General features: G+C 42.1%; 1 protein-coding gene across 3 annotated transcripts in view; it reads left to right on the top strand.

Annotated features, from left to right (window-relative positions):
* LOC146785799 (ceruloplasmin-like) overlaps positions 1-25,211 on the top strand; it is a 436,448-nt gene that overhangs the window by 145,566 nt on the left and 265,671 nt on the right. For all 3 annotated transcript variants that reach the window (XM_085635075.1, XM_085635076.1, XM_085635074.1), the window contains exon 9: positions 15,404-15,609. In XM_085635075.1, coding sequence (XP_085491201.1) covers positions 15,404-15,609 — 206 coding nt within the window. The remainder of the gene's footprint in view (positions 1-15,403; positions 15,610-25,211) is intronic.

Genomic DNA, 25,211 nt, shown 5'->3' with positions numbered 1-25,211 from the left:
TGCTATATAAATGCAAACCTTTTTCCCTCTTCTATCCCTCCACTATCCTTCTCAATACAAATTACTGACTAATATCCACCACTCAAATTACTTTCATATTTCACTATACAAATTCAACACTAATCCTTTATGAGTTCCGGAGCAGCATGCTACTCGCCGAAAAAGTGACTCTACGCCTCGTCTGGGGTAGTAAGCGCTATATAAATGCAATTACAATACAAGAATCCGTTGATGTCCTGAATCTTCAATCGAACCAGCTGAAGATCGACTTAATGAATGAGTAGATCAGATAGACTGCTTTTTTGAACTAATTCCAGAAAAGCAGTCTATCTGATCTACTCATTCAAAAACTCTTTTGAAATCTGGGGACTAACCCTACTATATCAACAGCCTCTTAAATACCGTTACCCACTGCTGCAACAAATAGCATCACCTAAATCTTCAAACACTACACGTAAAGGTTAAATATCATTCTTGCGGGAAGCTAGGAGTTTTTCTACTGAATCACAGATAAGTACAACACAAAGCTTGACCAAAGACAGGCATAGCTAGACACAAGTGAAGCCGGTCCTAGGATGCTGGTTTCCAATCCAGGGAGGACCTTGGCAGTTCGGGCTGGACTGTGCCCATGGGGAACAGGGTCAAGATGATTTGCATATAATCCGGTATTTGTAAAGCGCAAAATAATCACCCCTAAATGTCTCACGGCGTTGGGGGCCGTTGGGAAGATTAAGCAAGCTATTGCTCAGAGTCACATGGTGCTGGGCTGAGCTGCTGCCAGTGTGGGGGATCGAACCATGTTCCCTGTGCTCCAGAGTTAGCCGCCTGTCCACTATCCCATGCTCTCCATGCCACTGGAGTCAAGCTAGCCTGGCTGATGAGGGGTGAAAGCCCGAAACTGATCCTAGGATGCTTGTTTCCAGTCCAGGGAGGACCTGGCCTGGCAGTTCAGGCTGGACTGTTCCCATGGGGAACAGGGTCAAGACTGATTTGCATATGGCTGGGTCTAAACTGGAATGGCATGGGTAGCAAAAAATGATGGATTTAGGCCCAGATCTCTGTACTGGGGTAAATGTATATCATTGTTCAGCATTCTGTTCATCAATTGTTCTTTTTGCAAACGATAGAAGACAAGAAGAATTGGACATGGGTTCTAATAGACCTAGAACCTCAGTGGACCTGACGTAGCACGGCAGCAAAAGGAAAGTGTCTCACCTGGATCCCAATTTACAGTAACAACTAAAGGGCTCATCAACGTTTGTTCATGAAATGTCCACGGATTTGGAGAAATGTGCCTATATATTGGGATCATGACCTTTTTTAAAAACGTTGACTCAATATCACTACAGCAAACTTGGAACTTAACACCAAGATCAATAGTAAGTTTCGAGGAGCACCATATACAGGCGGGAAAAATCTCCAGCTTTGGAACTCCAAGGGGGTTATGTCTATATATGTTTCCTCAAAGTGCATTTGGACCACTGAAGAACTCGACTCGGGAAAGAACTGCTGGTTGCAAATCTTGAAAGTTGAAAGCAAATGATGCCGGAATCCAAGAGAAGGCCCTGGACTGGACCACCTCCTTCCTCTCCGGTAGAACTCAGAGCGTCTGCCTCCCCCCCCCTTCCGCTCCGAAGCCACGAGATCATCTGCGGCGTACCCCAAGGCTCATCCCTCAGCCCAACGCTGTTCAACGTCTACATGGCACCGCTCGCCCACGTCGCCGGACGGCACGACCTCAACATCATCTCCTATGCCGATGACACCCAGCTGATCCTCTCCCTCACCAATGACCCCCACACCGCCAAAACCAACCTCCACGAAGGAATGAAGGCCATCACCGAATGGATGAGAAACAGCCGACTGAAGCTGAACTCGGAAAAGACGGAGGTCCTCATCCTCGGTTCCACCCCCTCGGCCTGGGACGACTCCTGGTGGCTGACGGCACTAGGAGCAACCCCTACACCCACCGACCACGCCTGAAACCTAGGGGTCATCCTCGACTCCACCCTCTCCATGATGAAGCAGGTCAACGCTGTCTCCTTCTCCTACTTCAACTGCCCTCCGCATGCTTCGCAGGATCTTCAAGTGGATCCCCACCGAAACTAGAAGGACGGTCACCCAGGCCCTCGTCAGCAGTAGACTGGACTACGGCAACGCACTCTATGCAGGAGCCCCGGCCAAACTCCTGAAATGGCTCCAACGCATCCAGAACGCCTCCGCACGCCTGATCCTCGTACTGCCCCGCCGCAGCCACATCACACCCCACCTGAGAGACCTGCACTGGCTCCCCATCAACAAGAGTTACCCTGTAGGGTGTTAGAAACGAATTTTAGAGAGAAGCTGAATGAATTCTGGAAAAACGAACAAATTTTAAAAAAACGTCTTTTTAATTGTGATAACAATGCTTTTAATATTGCACTAACCCTAGCGTGATTTGCACAGTATTTTGGTGCCTACCTGACCTGCCAGAGCGAAGGGAATAGGGCACTTGACCACGAGCACCAGCCGCCATCTTGGGGCAGGGTCGGGACGCGGTCTAGCTCTTCTCCACTTCCGGGAGAGAGCTATTTAGAGCGAGCGAGCCCTCTGCTCTGTTGATTCTCATTTACACATTTCTTGAAACTGGAACGGATTACTCCCACTAGCGCTGTTATTTTAGACTAGAAATTGCACAGTTACCCTGTAGGGTGTTAGAAACGAATTTTAGAGAGAAGCTGAATGAATTCTGGAAAAACGAACAAATTTTAAAAAAACGTCTTTTTAATTGTGATAACAATGCTTTTAATATTGCACTAACCCTAGCGTGATTTGCACAGTATTTTGGTGCCTACCTGACCTGCCAGAGCGAAGGGAATAGGGCACTTGACCACGAGCACCAGCCGCCATCTTGGGGCAGGGTCGGGACGCGGTCTAGCTCTTCTCCACTTCCGGGAGAGAGCTATTTAGTCCTCGCTCGACTAGGATGCGCAGCGGACGAGCGCAGCGGGCGCGCGCCGAAGACGCGCCTAAGACAAGCCCGTCTGCGCCCGTCCGAGCCAGATCCGGGCCCAGGGCCACTCCCCCTGGTCCTGCTGGTATCCTACATACAGCTTCCACCCTACGCTATACTTCCACACAGCTGCAGGAATGGAACACAGGACTGGGTATGTCTTGTCAAGTACTTCCGTTATTAAAACACTCATTATCCACACCCATATCATGTGCAGGTTGCTCTTATACTCTGCCACCTCCCCTGTCTGTGACAAATACTATAGACCACCCCTTTATAACTGCCAGCGCTCCTCGCTTAGCGACACAGTATACTAGAGCTGCACTCATTAATTCACGCTCTCTCCCCAAACATAGTCTGGACATCAGGGAGAGCATTATTAATCATGAACTGGACATCTTATTCATCACAGAATCATGGGGAGATGATGCATCTGGCCCTGACTTTGTTCAAGCTACTCCTGAAGGTTACAGTGTAGCTAGACAAGATAGAGCCTCGGGGCGAGGCGGAGGCTTAGCCATTATTCATAGGGACACTTATCGCGCTAAATTTGAGCCCATTCTAAGTACCAATTGCGAAGCTCTCGCATTTACTATCAATCTTACACACAAACAGGCGTTTAAAGGAACCCTGGTGTACAGGCCACCTGGAGCTCGAACCAAATTTCTAGCTGCACTCATTGAAATTATGGAATCAGCAATAGAATCCCCGACTTATACAATTCTTGGGGATTTTAATTTTCCTCTGGAAAACTTGGAAAACAAAGATACACTCCAACTTATTACTGATATGCAGGCAATAGGACTGCAGCAGCTGGTGAAGGGCCCCACGCATGAAGCCGGACACACGCTGGATGGCCTGTTTACGAATGACCATGGCATTGAGTTGGTAGCAACACTACCTTTGATCTGGTCTGACCACCAAGCCATTATTTTTAGGATCCGGACGCTACCACTCAAACCCCCTCAGACCAAAGATAGGGCACCAGTGGGGGCGCGGATGTGGAAAAACGCAGACATACCACATCTCTCAAATCTCTTGCTGTCATCTGCTCCAGAAAGCGGAGACAATACTGAAACTATGTCCATTAAATTTCAGGAATGGATCTTAAAAGCAGCGAACGAAGTTACTCCTGAAAAAACTTATCGCCCCAATAGAACCATTCCATCTGCCCAGTGGTATACAGAAGAGCTGCGACTTCAGCGTCAGTTCTGTAGAAATTTAGAAAGGCGCTGGAGAAAGCACTATAGTCCATTGGCTAAGCAAGAATACAAAAGTGCTCTGGCTATATATAAGAAAGCTATCACCACACAAAAGAATCTTTTCTTCACTGGTCGTATTGAGCACGCCCAGAACTCAGCTAGGATGTTATTTCAGGTGGTGAACTCTCTGTCTAGTCCTCCAGCTGGCTCCACAATAGAGAACTCGCAGGAATTCTGTACCGCCCTAGCCACATTTTTTACTACTAAAGTAATGGATATTTACTCCACTTTTTCTAAAGAGCCGGTAGGAAGAACCACTGATTTAACTATTCAACCAGCACTGAAGCACCCTTCCTTTACTCAGTTTCAGTCAGCTACCGAAGAACAGGTCAACGCACTTGTTGGCAAAATTAAATCAGGCTCTCCGTTGGACCCATGTCCTCCGACCATAATGAACCAACTACACAATGTGGTTACCCAGCCGCTGACCAACATATGCAACTCCATCTTTAGGACAGGTGTCTATCCACAGACCTGGAAGAAGGCTATTGTTAAACCTCTGATTAAGAAGCCATCTTTAGACCCTACCATCACTTCCAACTACAGGCCAATTGCCTGCCTTCCATTTCCTGCCAAAATAGTGGAGGCAATAATGAATAAACAGCTCTCTGAGTTTATTGAACAACATAAGCTCTTAGATGACACTCAGTTCGGGTTCCGGAAGGGACACGGAACTGAGACAGCATTGATAAAGGCCTCGGATGAAATTCGAGAGATCATGGATTCGGGAGGTGCTGCAGTGCTCATCTTATTGGACCTGTCAGCTGCTTTTGACACGGTCGACCACGTCATCTTGGTCGACCGTGTCGCAGCCCTTGGAATTAGTCATCTGGCTAAAGACCTTATAGCCTCCTTCCTTGTTAATCGCAAACAGGCAGTCAAACTGGGCAATTACTACTCGCCCACTTCTGAACTGCCCTGTGGAGTCCCTCAAGGATCCTCGCTAAGTCCCACGCTTTTTAATATCTATGTTGCGGACTTGGCGAGGGTTATTAAATCACATGGGATGCGATTAACTACCTACGCGGATGACACCCAGCTTGTGCTGGCGGTGCATAAGAACGGTCCAGTGGTAGCAGCTAAGTTTCAGGAGGGGTTACTGGATGTACAATCATGGATGCACAGTAACTGCCTGAAACTTAATGCAGAGAAAACCGAAGTTATGACTTTCGGTAAGATCTCCCCCGAATGGTCCCCAACTTGGTGGCCCAGTCAGATGGGCTCCCCCCCGATTCCAGCTGTCAAGGTTAGGAATTTGGGAGTGATCTTTGATAACAGGCTATCTTTTGGTTATCATGTCAACAAGGTGGTCTCTGCTGCATTCTTCGTGCTGAAGAAAATAAAAAAACTCATGCCATACCTACCCGCTTCGGCAGGGAAAACACTGATTACCACCTTAGTGTTTTCGAAGCTGGACTATGGAAACGCCCTCTTCCTTAGCACTCACAAATACATCCTGAACAAACTGCAGTCCGTGCAAAATGTGGCAGCACGAATTCTGCTTAATATTCCTTGGCGACACTCTACTTCAGCAGCCATACGCCATCTACATTGGCTAAGAGTGGAGAGCAGAATTAAATTCAAGGCTCTCTGCATCGCCTACAAGGCCATTCATCAGACTGGACCAAAGTTCTTAAAGGAAGCTTTTCAGGTGTACATACCTGGAAAGAATCTAAGATCAGCAGCAAGCCACCTATTGCATGTTCCCCGAACAAGAACGGCCACATGGGGAGATAGACGCTTCCTGGTAGCGACCCCCATACTGTGGAACACACTCCCCTTGTATATTAAAACAGCACCAACACTCATTGCCTTCCGTAAGGCTCTGAAAACTTGGCTATTTAATCAATAAGTTCCTGTCCTCAATTTTGTGTATCCTAGAGCATCTCATTGCGCCTAGACACCCTAGGGTATTAGTTGCGCATTAAAAATCCCATAAATAAAATAAATAAATAAAATAAAGAGGATAACCTTCAAGCTCCTCACCCACGCACACAAGGCACTCCATGACACCGGACCAGCGTACCTCAACAGCCGACTCAGCCTCTACACCCCCACCCGCCAGCTCCGCTCCACAGACTGCGCCCTCGCCACCGTCCCCCGCATCCGAAGAGTGACCGCCGGCGGCAGATCATTCTCCCATCTCGCCGCCAAGACATGGAACACCCTCCCCATCCGCCTACGGCAGACCGAAGACCTCCTAAGCTTCAGGAGACTCCTCAAGACCTGGCTCTTCGAACAGTAACAGCGTCCCCCCCCTCTAGCGCCTTGAGACCCTCACGGGTATGTAGTGCGCTTTACAAATTCTATGATTGATTGATTGGTCAAACTACAAAAACAGTAGGAATCACAAGGTTTAATGATCTTGAATGGAAAAACAAAGGCAGACAGTCCAGCAGAAATTACTTTTTTAAGTGAAAAGAGCCAATCAACTATAGACTATACTTTCGCTAGTGAAGAAGTACTCCTCATGGTGGACTCCCTTAAAATGTATCCCTCCCTGAAAGCAAACACCTCCCTCAAGGTCTGAGAATCAATCTCAAGCTGCAACTGACAAGCAAAACAAATGATCTAGCAGAAAGACCAGAAAGTTACTGCTTTAAAAAAAAAAATGGTGAGGATCCAATGCAGATCACATAATGGACGTGGTTTATGAGCATTTAAATAAGTAGGGGAATTTGAAAGCGGAACAGACCATGAATGATGGGCAGTTCTAAGAGAGGCCTTATTAACAAGATTTCCAGTAAAACTGGCATTAAACAGGAATTTTGATGGACAAAAAGCCCCAGGGGGCAATGGACACAAACCCTGGTACAACAGAGAATTGCGTGAAGACCAAAAGGAAAATTGCTGGGGAGGTAAGAAGACTGACTGCAGCAGCAACAAAGGGCACAACATTAAACAAATCTAATATTTCAGTCAGGAGGGGAAAATATAAGAAAGACTGCAGGGAGGCAAAAAAGAGGTACACTGAAGAACTCTGGGAAAAATTACTCTGGTCCATGAATTGCCAAATAGTAAGGAGTTTTGGTTTACAATCAATAAACTAACAAAAGGCCAGTCCTGTCACCAAAACGCAAGAATAAGGTGCCGATTACGATCCGGTAAAAACCGGGTACGAACCGTCGGTCGGAGCGTTTTCTTCGTCCGACTCGTACCCGGTCGTAAAACTTTACAAATATGGAATTACGATTCGCACGGAAACACCATTTCCGTACGAATCGTAAAAAACACCGACCGACGAAAATATACTTACGAATGTGATCCGGGAATGCTGCGACGTGACGTCGGGACGCTTTCAGGCAGCGTTTCACGACCCAGGAACCACGATTCGAACCGACAGCAGTCCGGACGGCAATATTTTTACGGCACCCAAAAAGTGCCGGAAAAGCGAAGTACGGCACGAAACGACCAGAGTAGGTGGCCCGGTACGCGCCGTACCCCCGCCCCTGTACGTACGCGCCGACCCCCCCCAGCCCCCGTATGTACGCGCCGACCCCCCCCCAGCCCCCGTACGTTCGAGTCGTACCCCCCCAGCCCCCGTACGTTCGAGTCGTACCCCCACCCGTGTATGTACACCCGTGTACGTGTCGAACCCCCCAGTGTATGTACACCCGTGTACGTGTCGAACCCCCCGTGTATGTACACCCGTGTACGTGTCGAACCCCCCGTGTATGTACACCCGTGTACGTTCGAGTCGTACCCCCACCCGTGTATGTACGGTGCATAGGGGTTCGACACGTACAAGGGTGTACATACACGGGGGGTTCGACACGTACAAGGGTGTACATACACGGGGGGTTCAACACGTACACGGGTGTACATACACGGGGGGTTCGACACGTACAAGGGTGTACATACACAGGGGGTTCGACACGTACACGGGTGTACATACACGGGGGGGTTCGACACGTACACGGGTGTACATACACGGGGGTTCGACACGTGCAAGGGTGTACATACAGGGGGGGTACGACTCGAACCTACGGGGGCTGGGGGGGTACGACTCGAACGTACGGGGGCTGGGGGGGGTCGGCGCGTATGCGGGCACATGTCTCCATGGTTGCTATGGGAGTTCGGTGCGGACGGTGTTTTTTCCATACGGTTGTAACATCGGACGCACGGGATGGATCGTAATTCCGCGGTCGGACTTCACTTTTCACATTTGTACGGTAAATCGTCCGTGGACGTGTCGGACACATTTTCCGACCCAAGGACGTGTGGGGAATAATTCCCAATGCGATTCGTATGGACTTTTTACCATGCGAATCGTAATTGGCAGTTTGTACGGCGTAAAAAGACCGGATACGAGTCGTACGGGGAATTTTTTTACCGGATCGTAATCGGCACCTAAGTGAAGAAACCAGGAAAGCATATGTGAGCAAAATATATACCACCCCCAAAATAGGAAGATAACCCAGGAGCTGAAGGACCTATTCCCAGGAAACCTGAAGTTCGAACAAAATCAAAACCAACACACCGAAGGGCCAACTGGGTAAACACTAGTGGGAACAAACCGGATTGTTAAACTAAGCATCCGAACCCAGGATGGTGAGGAAGCAGTAAAAGAAATACCTAACTCGACTATACATGGACGAACAGTATTAACTGATACAAAACTCATAAAAGGGATTATAAAAAAACTAAAGACCGAGGAAGCAGCTGGCCCAAATTGTCTACCTGGTGCATTATTTAAGCAAACTGCAGGTTACTGGGCAGGATATTTAACACCTCTTTTCAATCACATTTATCGCCTGAACACCATACCAAATTATTGGACAGCAAACATCCTCCTCCCAATATATAAAAATGGAAGTCATACTTTGCCTGAAAATTACAGGCTGATAGCCTTGATTGATGTGGAAGCACAATTATATGCCTCCTATATTTGATCACATCTTTAAGTTTGGGTGGAGGAGAAATGTGTGTTTCCAAAAACCCAAACATGATTTAGGCTAGGCATAAACAAGAGCAAACCTAACAGTCTTGGCATTGTTAACGGAAAAAGCAATAAGAAGGAAATCCTGGTTGTTCGCCTGCTTCATAGATCTAAAATCAGCATTTGATAGAGTACCACGAGACCGCCTCTGGACAAAATTGAAAGCATGGGGTAAACCACAAAAATTGCTCAATGCAATAATAGCATTATATAGCAAAACGTGGGCGCATGTGAAACTTGGGGACGGAAGTAGAGTGACATCTAAAATTAACATCAATAACGGCCTGAAACAAGGTTGTGTGCTGGCACCTAGCTTATTTAATTTGTACTTGGCCGACATGAACAGCTATTTGATGAGAGTAGCGAGCCAGCCACCCAAATTGCCAAATGAGTCCATCACCAGCCTGCTATACGCAGATGGCGGTACACTGAAAAAATATCGACACTCAAAATATCCCCATTCCAACATATTGTGACCAAAATATCAATGTTAAAAATATACTTATGATGGTAAGTACAAAAATATCCAAAATAAATATCAATGTCATTAACCCGTACGCTGCGGTGCAAATTTCCCCGCTGTGCGGGTGGATTTTACGCGTGCGGAAATCGGACGGCCCCAAGCCATCCGACGCACACGCCGGGGGCCGTCCGACGCATGGAACTACTTAATATAGTTGTATAAAATGTCGATTTTTAAACATAGGTAAAAGAAAATAATACATATAAAATAAATTAAATAGGAAAATAAATTTTTTTAAAAGTAAAATATATTTGATATACATCTTAACAAATCTAACAAATATACTTAATTAAAAACATTAAACACACATATATAATACTTAAAATATATTTACATATATCTGCTTATGAAAAAAGTTATTAAACTAATCATTTTAATTTATATAATTTAAAAATAATATAAAAACAAATAAATATATACACATATACCATTAACATAAAATCTTTAAAAAACAAAAACAAACCATTATAATTAAATAAAAAATTTAACAACTTAAAATTCTTTAAATGTTGCAAAATTAATTTACACATTAAAAATACTAATAATTAGAAATCTATAATTTTAAATAAACAAAAACATAAAATATAAATTATAACAGCATAAAATACATTATAAAATATAGAATTTAATACATATACTGTTCCACAGCAGTGTATACCAATCTATGCAAACTATTACAATTATTATATTACAAATTTACTACTCCCCCATCACACAACACAAAAATAATAAAACTGGTTAAAATTTACAACTCTGCCTCCAATAAATGCAACAGTTGTAAAAGTGTTGGATTGGGGATCAGTAATATTTACTGTACCCATTCCAGCAGTACAATAGTAGCAAAACTGTTGGAGTGTGAAGGGATACATTTACTATTCCCATTCCAATCACCACAACAGTAGGGAAAGTGTTAGATTGCAGAGTGATAACATTTACTATTTCCACTCCAATAAGTGCAACGGTAGGGAAAGTGATGGATAGCGGAAAGGTAAAATTTACTTTTCTCACTCCAATAAGTGCAAATGTAGGGAAAGTGTTGGAAAGCGGAAGGTTAAAATTTACTCTTCCTACTCGAGTCAGTACAGTAGGGAAAGTGTTGGATTGTGGAGGGGTAAAATTTACTATTCCCACTCTAGTCAGTACATCAGTAGAGAAAGTGTTGGATTGTGATGGGGTAAAATTTACTAGTGCCACTCCAATAAGTGCAACAGTAGGGAAAGTGTTGGATAGTGGTGGGGTAAAATGTACTATTCCCACCCCAGTCTGTTCAATATTAAAAATAAACAAAATATCTTCAACAAAATAAATTATTTTAAAAACTAAAATAATAAAAAGACATAAATATGTTGAAAAATAAAATAAAAATATATTTAATGTTAAAAAAATTAAAACAGAACGTATCACAATCTTAAATACATATCACAAATACCTACAAATATTATTATAAATAAAATACAAAAATAATTTTCATACAAATAAACATTTTTACTTATAAATTATTCATTAACAAAAAATTTAATTATTGCTTACATTTAGTTTAGTTACTTCCCACCCTATAACACTACAAAACTCACAACCTGCACCTAAAAAATTATTTACACTATTAATATAAATATTCATCAACAAACTAATTTTCATTAATTAATCATTAATTATTAATTAATGATAATTAATATACTTCCCACAATAAACCCCCACAAAGCACAAAACACACCCATAACATGTAACAAACATATTTACACAAAAAACTAAATTAATTATTACATTGATAGTCAATGTAAATTTAAAAAAAAAACTTTATTGCTTTCAATTATTTTACTTCCCGCATCATACCCCTACAAAGCCCACATCTAAAATCTAAAACCAAATTTATTTGCACAATTAACTTATTAATAATTAATTATTAATTAAACTAATAGTATGTATTAGAAACCAAATTATAATCATTAAACCTAATTAACTTCCCACCCTTTATCCCTATAATTCCCACAACAAGCACCTAAAATTAAAGTTAAAAAAATTAATTACACAATTAAGATTATTTTTCAAATAAATAACTAATAGTATTTAACAACTAATTATAAAGTAATTACAAATAATTTACCCCCACCCTTTAACCCTATAAACCCAAAACCTGTACCTAAGAAAATTTAAATAAACAATTAACATAATTAATTATCAATTAACTAATTAATATTCATTATTAATTACAAATAAATCACTTCACACCCATTCCCCCTATAACTCCACAACCTGCACCTAAATAAATTACACAATTAACATAATTAATTACCAATTAATTAATTAACATTAATTAACAACTAATGACTAATTAATTACAAATAAATTACTTTTCACCCTTTACCCTGCCACCCCACAACCCGCACCTAAAAGAATCACACAAATAACATGATTAATTATGAATTAATTAATGAATCAATATTATTATCAATGAATTAGTAATTTTAAAAAAATTACTTCCCACCCTTTACCCCATAACCCCACAACCCGCACCTAAAAAAATTACAGAACTAACATAATTAATTATCTCAATTATTAATATTAATTAACTGGAGGGCGCAAGAAGCCCCAACTCTGACAGAGTGGGAAATGAATCTGGACTGGTGTATGCAGGCTGAAAGGACGATCTATGAGAGTAGAGGCTGCCCGAAAAAATGGACGAAGATTTGAGGGAGGTGGAATAGTTGTCGGGGAATGTTGGGTACCCGAGTGACCATACAAGATCATGAGCAGGAGATATTGTAATCAATGGCTGGGCGTGGGTAGGGGTCGGGGGACTTTCTGAGTGTGTTTCATGCAATATAAATAATTGTTGTCAAGCTATTGGTTGGTACAAAATTATCGGAACTGCTGCAGTATGTATCTGTGACAATAGTGGCATGTTTGATAATTTATAAATAAAATGTATAAAATAAATAAAAATATATATTAACTAACAACTAATTATTAATTAATTAAAATATATTACTTCCCACCCTTTACCCCTATAAACCCCACAACCCACACATAAATATTAGCACAAAAAAATTAAAAGCACAATTAACACAATTAAATACCAATGAAATAAATATTATTGAATACAAAATAATCATTGATTTATTATAAATAAATCACATCCCACCCTATTCCCCTGGAAACCCACAACCAGCTACGGAGCTAAAAAACACAATATTTATTTTAATTAAATTTAAGAACAACTTAAAATTTAACACAGATATTAAAAAACATAAGCAACTTTTATGCAAAAGAATTGCATCGCATACATTTACAATAAATACTAAAATGCATAACACTAATTAAAAAACGATATTTTAAACAACTATATTTTTGCAAATGATATTAATGACTTCTATATTTTAAAAATCCATATAACTTACCTTTAAATCGATATTCTTGACATTGATATTCTTGACATCGATATTTCCATGTCACGATATTTTAAAAACGATATTCTTGTCTGTCGATATTTGCAAAATTGATATTTTGTCTAAACACCGCAGATGACATGGTTGATCTGGGCCAAAGCCCGATCGACCTGCAAAGGGTGATCAAGACCTTGGCAAGATATATCGAATTGCAAGGGTTGAAGCTGAACCTGATGAAAACCAAAGTGCTACGCCTACTGGATACGCAGTTCAGAACGTATAAATGGGTCATAAAAGGTGAACAGGTCAAGTCGGCCTGCTCATATAAGTATTTGGGAATAAACATGGGGAGTCAAATGTCGTTTACCAACCAAATAACAATGAGTGCAAAAGCTCAATAATTAATATTTGCTTTCAAACTATCAAAAAAGAAATTGAGTTCCCCTTCACATAGCCATCTGTTGATGGTAAAGGCAGCACAGCTCCTATCCTGCCTGACATATGGTTTGGAAACATTGCACAGCAAGGAAATAGATATCTTGAATCAGCTACAAACTAAGGTGTCTCCCTAAAGCAGCCCCCCCAGCTCAGGTGTGCCTCTAATTTGGACTTCAAAATCAGACAGTCAAAAGAACTAACACCATTGTAAAACTGTGTAAAACTGTGTTGGAAACTTTGTGCCTCAGAATGCGGATCACTGAACAACCTATGTTGGTTTGAGATTAAGGTTCAGTTGGAGCAAAAGCCATCTAATTCATGGGGCGCACTTATGGAAAGCATCAGTTGAACTGGGAATCTAAGAAGCATGGGACAGCAAGATGGGCAGAGCAGCATTCACCAGACTAAGCAATGTCACAGCAAAAACAAATTTGCTTTTGGAAGATAAAGTCATCCTGGCTAAACAGCGACATGCTTGGACTGTGATAAATTCTTACACCAACTTGAGGCTGCAAGGATACGTTTCAGCACATTTCCATCCAGCCATAAAATTGAGTTTTGCACTGTATCGTTTAGGATCACATGATTCAAAAGATCTGCTTCCAACATGGAAGGGAAGGAAGCAAGACACAAACTGCTGTTTATGTGGCTTACAGAACTGAATCAATAAGTCACCCTATGTGCACACGCCCAACAGTTATGGACAAAAGGAAGACAGTTCTTAAACCAGTCTTCTGGGTATTAAACATCCGTACCTGTAGGCAAGCCGTTATCAGCTGGCTGGGAGGTGCATCCATCCAATTGGTATGCCGAGGGGGAACATTTTTCTCACTGATAAGTGACCTCCAACGAAAAGCGGACCTACAACAGTAAGTTTCTTTTAAGTATAGGATTAAAAACCGAGGAACTAAACCTGGGAAAAGGATTATCTTTTATCAATCTTAATGAAATGTCCTTAATTGTGATTATTAAGGAATCGCAATTAGGGACTCTCAAAAGCCTATGCATGTAGAAATCGCTATTAAAATAGCGATTTCTAAACATTCCTTAATTGCGACTCGCAAATTGCGAGTCGCAATTAAGGAATGGCTTCCCATTCATTCCTATGGGCCTACAGGCCCATAGGAATGAATGGGAAATTGCGCATTCAATTTCAAGGGTGCAAAGGTGTCAAAATGACACCCTGTTGCACCCCTGAAATTGTGATGTGCACCCATGTTGCGCACACACATGTCCCAAGGGCATGTGTGTGTGTAACCAGAAACCGTGAAAAATGCACTTTAGTGCATTTTTCAAGGTTTTTGCAAAATACAGACAAGAGCAATTTCTCTGTATTTTGTGGCCCCAAATAGAGAATTTGCTATTTCTAAGGGGTACATGCATTGCGTTTAAGGAATCGCAAATTGTGATTCATTAAATGCAATCACAATTTAGGAAATCGCAATAAATTGCGATTTCTTAAATTGCGAGTGCCTGACACTCTAATGCATCGCAATAGGCCCTTTTGCGGGCGCAAACGGTCGATTTTTGAGAATCTCACCGTTTGCACTCGCAAAAACCATTGATGCATGTGCCTGATAGTCTATTAAAGTATGGCGAGTCGGCCTAGACAGAAGCCCCATGTTTGTGGTCTCATGCCTCTGAATAAACACTGAGCTTTGAGAGCCATTGCAGTGACCATTGCCCATAGAGTTACGTTTGAACCACTCACTTAATAGAATTTAATTCTATAATATACGCGATCAAGAATTGTATATTTTTAACAATGAAGTGCAACTGTTTGCAAGTGACATTAATTACAGAAGAAAAACAGAGACAAAGCCACTTACTGATGTATATACTTTGTAATTTGAAATTTAACAGATGGCCCTCAAACTCCTGCACCGGGCTCCCAAGTGAATCCAGGTGAGGAATACACCTATTATTGGTATATTCCAGAAGATGTAAGCCCCGCCCCTGAAGACCCGCCTTGCTTAACCTGGCTCTACTATTCAGCCGTGGACCCAGTCAAGGACACCAGCTCTGGCCTTGTGGGCCCGCTAATAGTGTGCAGGAAAGGAGCCTTACAGGTAAGGAACATACACGCCAAACTATACTTTAAAGTAAGCGTGTCTGGTGTGGGCCCAACAGGGTTTAATCTTTGCAAGTTTTTCAGGATAACTAGTGACTATGTAAAGTTTAAAGTTATTTTTTGCCTGTGAATATTTATGAGGTGGCTATCCTGAAATTATGGCAAGGAAATGGACCTTCTGGGCCTACACCAAAGACCCCTGTTTCAAAAGAGAGAAATAAAAATTCTGTGTCTCATTCAGGAAGATTTTGCTGTTACTTACTCTTGTAGTACTTGTTGCTCACTACTGAAATCCAGGAATAAGCCCGGAGTACTCCTATCCTGTGCTTGGAAATCAACTGTGAACCAGCAGAACAGCATAAGTAAGACACACTTACTCACAGCAACACCTTTGTGAATTGGACCATATTCTATTAGTGTGTTAGTGTTTTTCACATAATTATAATTACACTTCATCAAAAGATGCACCAAAAACCTGTTAATTCGTTTTTAAAAACAGAAGGTATTTAGAGTTAAAGTTTAGTCCGCATTTATTGGTGTTGATATCTGTCAATTTAGTAGTGTGAAATTGGCTGGAGAGAAAGTAATGGAAACAGAAATGATACATTAAACTATTGATCACTGGCAGTAGAGCGTTCACAGATTGCCAGGGAGCAACCATCTAAACGGTATGGGCTATGTCTAGGTGCCATCCACAAGTTGGCTCTTCCTGGACATTTCTCCAAGTGTTATTCCTAAGGACAATTGTGGGGTTATTTTCCAGAGAAATGGCAACTACCAATTGGGTTGCAGACTGTCAATCAATTTCACTCACAGAGGGATGAAAAGCTGTGAAATGTTGAAACTATTGCTAAGACTTCATTGTGGACCCACAATATAGCATGTACTTTTGGTGGGCACATTCACCCCTCAGGACATCTTGGCACTTAATGAAAGAAAGTTATTTTTATCCAACCCAAGAAATGTATATTCATTTTGACAACCTCAGATGGTTGAAAGACTACGGGCCAGATGTACAAAGCTTTTCTGTGGTCACAAACGACTCGATTTGCAGTACAAAAGGCAAATTGTGATTCTGTCACTTGCTACCAAAACGCAAGTTGCGTTTGCAACCAAATACCAATCTAGTATTTTTGAAGGGGCCTCCCTTCCAAAAACTGCTATGCATTCATTTTTTGCGACCAAAATCCGGTTGCAAAAAAGTAATAGTTTACCACTAGTTTGAAACAAGTGGTAACCCGTTTGCAAAGGGATCTTAGGGTTCCCTTCCCCTTTTAGAATGACACAAATATATTTTCTAAGAGCAGACAGAAGTCCCACAGACCACTGCCTACTCTTAAAAAATAAAACTGCAAAGTTTATTTTTTTCTTTTCAAATACATCCCATTTTCCTTTGAGGAAAACGGGCTGCATTTAAAAAAAAAAGCAAAAAGATTGCTTTATTAAAAAGGATTCACAAACATGGTGGTCTGCTGATCTCAGCAGGCCACCATCCCTGTAATGGTTGCAAATCCTAACGGGTCGTAAAGTGTAACCTACCTCATTAATACGCATGAGGAAGGTCTATGTGCAACCCACTAGGAATTGCAAATGAAACACAAAAGAGTTTCATACATTAGGAATACCAATTTTCTAATTGCGATTCGAAGAGAATCCCGATTATGAAATCGGTATTTCTAATGTTTGTACTTCTGGCCCCTGGCGCCTACAACTTGACATCAAAGGGCTGTAGATCAGTTCAATGTAAGATGTAGCCATTGCCTTTACCGTGCCCATCAGAGTCACTGGAAGGCTCCGCGAGGATCTGGGGAGAGCTAATAATGATCTAGCAAGGGGTTTCAGCAAGGGCCAACTGGAATTTACAGATTCATGGCAGCAACATCTTTAGCATGTAACACTTCATCAAGTAAGGAAACCAGCATTGATTGAGTGTGATACTATACATGCACAACCACCTGGGGATACAGTACACAGAAAAAGGAGGAGGATGAAACAAAATGCAAAAAATGGTCCAGGCATTCATATATGTAAATATATATATGCAAAAGAGAAATAGAGAACTCTTGTTAGTTCCCAAGTTTAGGTGAAGAGCAGCTCCAGTATAGAGCACCCTACAACACCAGTAACACTCTGAATTTGCTCACCTCAAATGTCTGCTTTTCTATCAAAGTTTTTAAACATAGGATTAGCACAGTGCCATCCACGCTGAGATAGAAAGGGACAATTTTTTTGCCATTTTTACAGCAAAGTCTTTAAGCATATGATTAGCTGCTCTCCACCTAAACTTGGGAACTACCCAGAGTTCTCTGTTTCTTTTTTTGCATAATGTATGCATTACTCTATGCCTGAAAGGGTATTGTTTTGACTTATATTGGGTGCTCCCTTGTGTCTGGACAAAGCTAATCCTCTCTGAAGAGGTATAATTATAGCGAAACACATGGCAGGGGTTGCTTTTATTAATTTCTGTTTGGCTTGGTTAGTATTGTTATTTTGCACACCATATCACCTCAGTTTGAACCCAGCTATATGCAAATAAGTCTTGACCCTGCGCCAATGGGAACAGTCCAGCTCGAACTGCTCAGCCAGGCCCTCCCTGAACCAGGACACAAGCAAACCAGGACTGGTTTTACCAATGTTATGGGCTCATCAGCCAGGTTTATTTCAGGAGCACAGTGTGCACGGGACCCATAGCGGGGCATACCCGTGCCACTAAGGGTGACATACTAAAGTATACAAAAAGTGATGGACGGAGTGCTTGAACTAATCTCAGCCACTGGTAATTACTCAGGCTGCATCCCAGTCCATCGTTATTTTGCACGCCATGCCACCTTAGTTTGGACCCAGCTGTATGCAAATCAGTCTTGACCCTGCTCCACTGGGAACAGTTCAGCCCAAACTGCCGAGCTAGGTCCTCCCTGAAACAGAACACAAGCAACGCAATACCAGTTTCGCCCTTGTTATGGGTTTATCAGCAAGGTATAGTTTGGTTCCAGTGACACAGACGTGGGGTCTGAGTATACTCTTCCCATTTAGGGCGACATACTAAAGTATACAAAGATTGATGGATGCAATGCTTGAATTAATCTCAGGCATGGGTAGTTAGTTGGTGCTGCATCCCAGTCCATTGTTATTTTGCACACCATGCCACCTCAGTTTGGACCCAGCTATATGCAAATCAGTCTTGACCCTGCTCCAATGGGTTGGTAAGAACGACGTTTTTAATTGAGCCGTATTTGAAAATTGTTACCAAACCATTCCATCGTTGGCTTTTGACCAGGTTCCGTTTTAACTTGATTCATTTTATATTGGGTGACTATGCGGGTGGTGTAAACCAGAGAAAGCAGGACCGTGTTCTTGTGATAATTATTCTACACAAGACACTTTACATTTTATGTTGTTCTGCGAACTCTATACTGACATTCGGAGGAGGTTTTTGGTCCCTTTATTAAATAGAAAGGGTTTCCTACAGGCCAGACCTGCATTACTCTATTTGCAAATGTTAAGTAATACGTGGGATATTTTTAATATTGCTTGCTATTTAGTTGCTGCTGTTAGGATCAGGGGAAAAATAAAAAAATAAAAATAAACAAAAATAATAAAATAGTATAGCCTAACGTACCTTTATGAACTGAATAACCTTATTTGCAAAAGCTGACTGCCCTGGGGAGTATTTTTAACATTACTAGTTCCATTGCTGCTATTGTATGGATTAGGGAAATATTGTAATAATCTTACATTTTTAATGAAACTTCTCTTTTATCGCTATGAAATTAGCTGTTGTAAGAGATATGTTAATGTGGTTGTACACAATATTTTTATTTTATTGTTGTATATGTTGTGTTTGTGTATGCATTTGGTGTTTTTGTACTTTTATTTTTTTAATGAATCGAATAAAGTGGATTGATTGATTGGGTTGTCAACCAGACGAATCCTCAGGATCAGTTTGCTGCTCATTGATGTCCGCCTCTTGATAGCCTCAATTATGAAAGCTTGAATAACACAGAATTTTAAGGTGATCAAGCGAGGGAAATGGAGAGGGGAGGGAACAGCCAGGAAGGACACCTAAAGAGAAGAAGAAAACATCAGTGCTCCAAATTCTCACCTTGCAATATATATATATTTATATGTATTGCTTTTATACTCTATACCTGAAAAGAAAGGGCATGTGCCCTATGCCTATAATCTAATGTATCATCCCAAATCCAGCAATAGTAATCTCTTACCGATGCTTCTCTGAAAGAACCCAGGTATATGGGAGTAGGTGTTATTACAACCTCTTCCTCATACCATGAATGCAGTATACATCTTGGTTCAACTACAATACTCACCAATAAAAGATGTACGGCCTTGCATCCCAGGGTAGGAGTTAGGAGTTCACATAGGCACTTCTTCACTATATCTCTGTTAAAGCTGCAATATGAACAATTATACTGTTTGTATTCCAAACTGCACATTTGCTTCTTTTTCACAACAAGTGATGCGCCACTGTCAAAATACCACCTTTATCATGAGCGGTGCATCAAACTCATTGGATGCATTAGCTCCAAGTCCTGTCTCTTTCAACGTAATAGGCTCAAGGAGCTCTTCCACAGGGAGCAGTCACAAACAAAATAAACAATGCGCTAGTATCTCTTCCAAATAATGCAATTATGAACACTTCAACACTTGAGCTCATCAAGTTATCTTAAAATAAATATACGGCCCAATCGGACAGGAGATGCGATGTCAAGAAATCAAATGCAACACAAAAAGATGAGGGACAGAATGCCGAACATTGACAAACATTCATCCCATTACAGAGATCTGGGCCTAAATCCATCTTTTTTTGCTTACCATGCATTCCAGTTTGAACCCAGACATATGCAAATCCGTCTTGACCTTGCTACGCATGGGAACAACCCAGCCCAAACTGCCAAGCCAGGTCCTCCCTGGACCAGAAACATGTATCCTGGTAATTACTCAGAATTGTATCCCAGTCAAATGCGTTACTTTGAACTCACTGTGCATGCCAGGTTCACCTTTTGCAACCTCTCATCATTAACACCAATGAGAGCATTGCAATCAGAGCTAGAAGAGGAATTGCGGCACAAGTCCACCCTTCCTGCTCTCCGAACGGTCACGTTGAAACTGCTTGCAGCTTCCACTACTGAACTCTATTTATAACAGGTGGCGCGGTGAGGGCGGAAGGTCTATTTAACCCAGTGCCTCAACCTACCATTGCATACCTGTCGACATTACTTCGTGCGAGCATAACACTTGCTAATACATCATGGAACTTGCAGTTTTGTTACGTGCTACAAAGGAAACAAACATGCTATGCAGCTAATCAACAGCCAGGTTTCAACATACATTGTTCTTAAAAAGCGGACTGTTATTACTTTGCTTTTTTTACAATAGTTTACCCTGCGCCACCATGCAGGCAGCCATTTGCTTATATAGTTACAATAGCTGAATCATAAGCATTGTTTTCGGGTTTTCCCTGTGTCATATGTTCATTCTGCTCTGATTGTTTACCAGTCTTGTTCACAAACTGCACAACCTGCAACGTCCTGGCAGCATTTACTTTTCTGGGTTTTCTCACCCACTTGCCAAGTGTGACAGTACACCCCTTCTCGGGAGAAAGCTGGCAGGGTTTTGGTTTATCCCGAAAACAACCATGAAATGGTTTTCTGAGATGTAGTCTATGGACCATGGATACGTGTTCCCATGAGTTCTCTTCCGGCCCGTAGCCCTTCCATGCCAATAAATACCATAAACTAGATCCTATTTTCTTCAATCATGGGATTTAAATTCAGGGTGAAAGTCGGCCCAATTATACAATAGTGGATCATCTCTATGTACCACATGTACAGTCCACTGGGCTGCATCTCTAGCTAAATAAGAGATCATAAAGGTTACATTAGATTGAGTTGTGGAGAAAGCTCGAGGCCGACAAGTAACATTCAGAAGGACTTAGGTTAGAAGCACCTGAACCTTGCTTACATCTCCCAGGAAACATCCTGGAGCTGCCAAGGGAATGGGGGTTGGAATCTCTACTGTGACAAGGGTACCTGCATTGGTGTTGAACTTCCTCCTGCCCACCATGTGGGACCAGTGGTGGCTGGTGACATTTGAAAGTGGTAGGGTGTAAACTTTCTGTCGGAGTGCACTGCGGTGAGCGAGCAAAGCGAGCGCGCCCGAACATCTTAAGGGGGGTTCGAGGGGATTCTCCCGCCGAGAACATTTCGAAAAAACAGTGGGGAAATGGAGCATTTTCAAGCAAATTTGAGAAGCAAGAAGGTTAATAATGCAATTGTGAAAGTGCACTTATTACATTAATAAAGGGATGTCATATAACAACAGGTAGATAGAAATGTTTCCGAAGCTTTGTAAAGTTAATATTCACGCTGAAGACTTCAATACTGATTCTAACATGGCTACGGTTTAGTCAGAAGCAAAGATTTCTCAAGATAGGCTGTGCTATAATAACATTTAATTGAGCCCCTGCTCTCCTATAATACACATGCAATGCAAATTTTGAATAAACTTGTTCCAAATAAAAGAGTTTATTGGGCCCAATGGGTCGCGCTCATTTCCAGTACCGCAGAAGAAGCACACACGCTAGTATCTTCCTACGAGCACACATTAACACCCACACACAACTTATTTAAAACATTTTCCATTCCTCTGAGAAACTGCATCAATTCTAATCTTGCAGGGATCCTCATATGCTGACATCTTTTACAGTGGGTGACAGCTGACCAACTGGTACATTTGTTTCCCAAGGTGGACTGGATTAACGCTGTGCCTTGTTTATAGTGTCTTCTGCCGTTTTCTCTTAGTTGTCGGTTGCAAAACATTTTCAAGAATCACCACGCTCTTGTTTGTTTTCAGACTCCCTGAGGGTTGATCTGGCGTCCAGATAATTAACATGGGAAGGGCCTGTCGGCATCGGACATGTCCAGGGCTTGCACACATGCACTGTCTGCTGTCTAGGCAAATGCCCTTCATAACCAGGCGCTAAAGAGGGCGGGAAAAGTCAGATATTAGGGATGGAAAAATAGGAGGAAGGAAAAACTGTCCAAAGGACGGAAACATTAGAACAACAGCCCTGTGGGAAAATATGAAATCGCATTACATGCTCTGTCCAACTGGTTCGTCATACAGACGTTGCAAGAATGGCTGATTGAATACGTGTGTAGTTCATTTTAACTGAACTGTCATGCTGTCTGTAGTCTTTTGTAAAATTTCTAAATAAACATGTGGATGTACAACTTGCAACTTTACAAGGCAGAGCCCCTGTTCTCTCAAGTTTACAAATTCCAAATGTGAGCTGACTATCATGTGAAGGCTTTTTCTTTGAATGCTGGTACTTGTAGTTTGTTTTTACCCCTTTATAACTTCGGGAGTGTAGGTACCGGAATAAAAAGAAAAAAACTGGAATGGCTTTTTTGGTGTGTTCTAGTCCCTGCTTCTTATAGAGTTGTTGATGCCCGTGACCTCCTGGAGGTTAAAAAGCACATTATGAGTATGCATTGTGGTGTCCAGGAACTCTATGGGGTGATACTGCAATTACTTCGAAATCTGGCCTCTATATGCAATGTTGTCTGATCAATTACACATGTATAACAGAAAACTAAGGGCTTGTTCCTAATTTATATTCCCGCTCCTAACGTGACAACGATCCTTTGCAAACGGCTGTGTTTCAGTCTTGCTTCCATTCACCTACTCCACATGCAGTGAGTTAGGCATAATGTGCAAGGTAGCTGCTAAACTCGGCCTACTGGATATATTGCTGAACAATTCTCAAGAAAGTCTACGAAAGCTCCAGCCGAACAATATTCAACTAAGTCTAAGAGACTGTGCCCACATAGACTGTATAGCCACACCATATAGTTACATATAAACGCTGCGTCGATCAGCCTGCGCAGCAAGTCAATCCGCATCTACTAATTGCCCGACGGACAGACCTTTGAATGGAAGCCGCTGGTAGGCAAATCTCCACATGCACAATTAACACACAAACATGTGTACAAACTGATCAGAGCAGGAGATAGGTGAAAAATCAATGCAACCTTGCAAGGAGGCGACACACTACGGTACCACCAGCTCTCAGTGTCTACATAAGCACTGAGCCAACCAAGTACATGAGGAAACCAAAGCAACAGCTTAAAAATGGCAGCAAAGGCATTTAAAGGAAGATAGTGCCCCATACTCAGATACTTCAGACACAAGGACACGCTTTTACACTGTAAAACATGCACTGTGACAGTGACTGTTAAAATGTGGTTGTCCTGCCAAAACAAACATCAGACGTGAGCGATCGCGTGCAGAACCTGAAAGCAGAGGGAGATGGGAGGGCAGCATATTAGAAAGCAAAACTAACCATTGCTTATTGTATACTTATCGAGCGTGCTCCATGCTCGGGCGCCACAGTTTTAGATGAGATAAAGTTCAACCTCATAAATTCCTAGCCTGACTGCTACACATACCAGTACTGTGGCATGTGTGGAATTTGACACCAGCATGATATCAACCTGTCAATTATGTCTCCCATTACACCTTCTTGGCATCAATGTCTGGCATTCATTCTGGTCTAACCAGTCTCCATCATATACTAGGCTTTTGTTTGTGGGACAAAAATATAAGACCAGAGTGGATAAACAAGATACCACATTAGCGATGAATACATCCAAGTCTTTTACAGTAGAAAAACGAGTGGAGGTCGCGCAGGTGGGGGCGTTCACGCGGGGAGGGGAGTTAATTTAATTTTTTTTAAATGTAGGAAAAAGACGAAGACTGGCAGACCGCACTGATGTCCCCCAGGGAAACAGCGATAAACCATTGCTTTCGCCTGATACAATTAAAAATACTCGATAGATCCTATTATTCTGGAGTACTCTTGGCCAAAATAGGTAGCCGTCCAGACGCGCTGTGCCTTAGAAGCTGTGGCAACGATAGTACCTTTTACCATGTTTTATGGGAGTGTCCCCAAATATGGCCCCTTTGGGACAGAGCAACCAAGAAAATGACGGACACGCTGGGTAAACACATCCAACTATTGCCACGGCTGGGGATCCTGAACATTTGGGAAGCCACAGATTTGACAGAAATTGAGCAGCAATGGGTGGCGTTGGGATACTTACTAGTGAAACGGGCCATAGCGATGCTTTTGGGATCCAGCACTCAGCCGTCGACGATTGGATGGGTAGCAAAGATGGATAGATGTATGCTTGCAGAGAAAGAGGTTTACAAACAAAGGGGCTGCCCCAAGAAATGTGACAAAAAATGGGGAGGGTGGAATGCTTTTAGAGGTGAAATTTGTACTTCTCCAACAGAAGATATGGCAATGAGGGGACCTCGACCCCGTAACCCTTTACTTTCTTAATAGTTGATTAATACCACTGCTAATGGACTGTATTCCTTGTACCTTGAAATGCACTGTGATATTGTAATGATGACTCTGTGCCTTGTTTAATAAAAATTGTTATACCAACAAAAAAAAAAAAGAATGTAGGAAAAAATTAGCTATGCCTCTGGTGCTGGACTGCCGCGACGCGCCTCCTGCTCTCTGCAAAGAGGAAGCAGAGGCAGGCACCCTCCCTCTCTTCCCTTAAGCCA

The sequence above is a fragment of the Triturus cristatus genome, chromosome 11, assembly GCF_964204655.1.
Source record: "Triturus cristatus chromosome 11, aTriCri1.1, whole genome shotgun sequence".
Lineage (NCBI taxonomy): Eukaryota > Metazoa > Chordata > Amphibia > Caudata > Salamandridae > Triturus > Triturus cristatus.
Note: the sequence above shows the minus strand (reverse complement) of the source record. Positions and strands in the feature narration are given on the sequence as shown.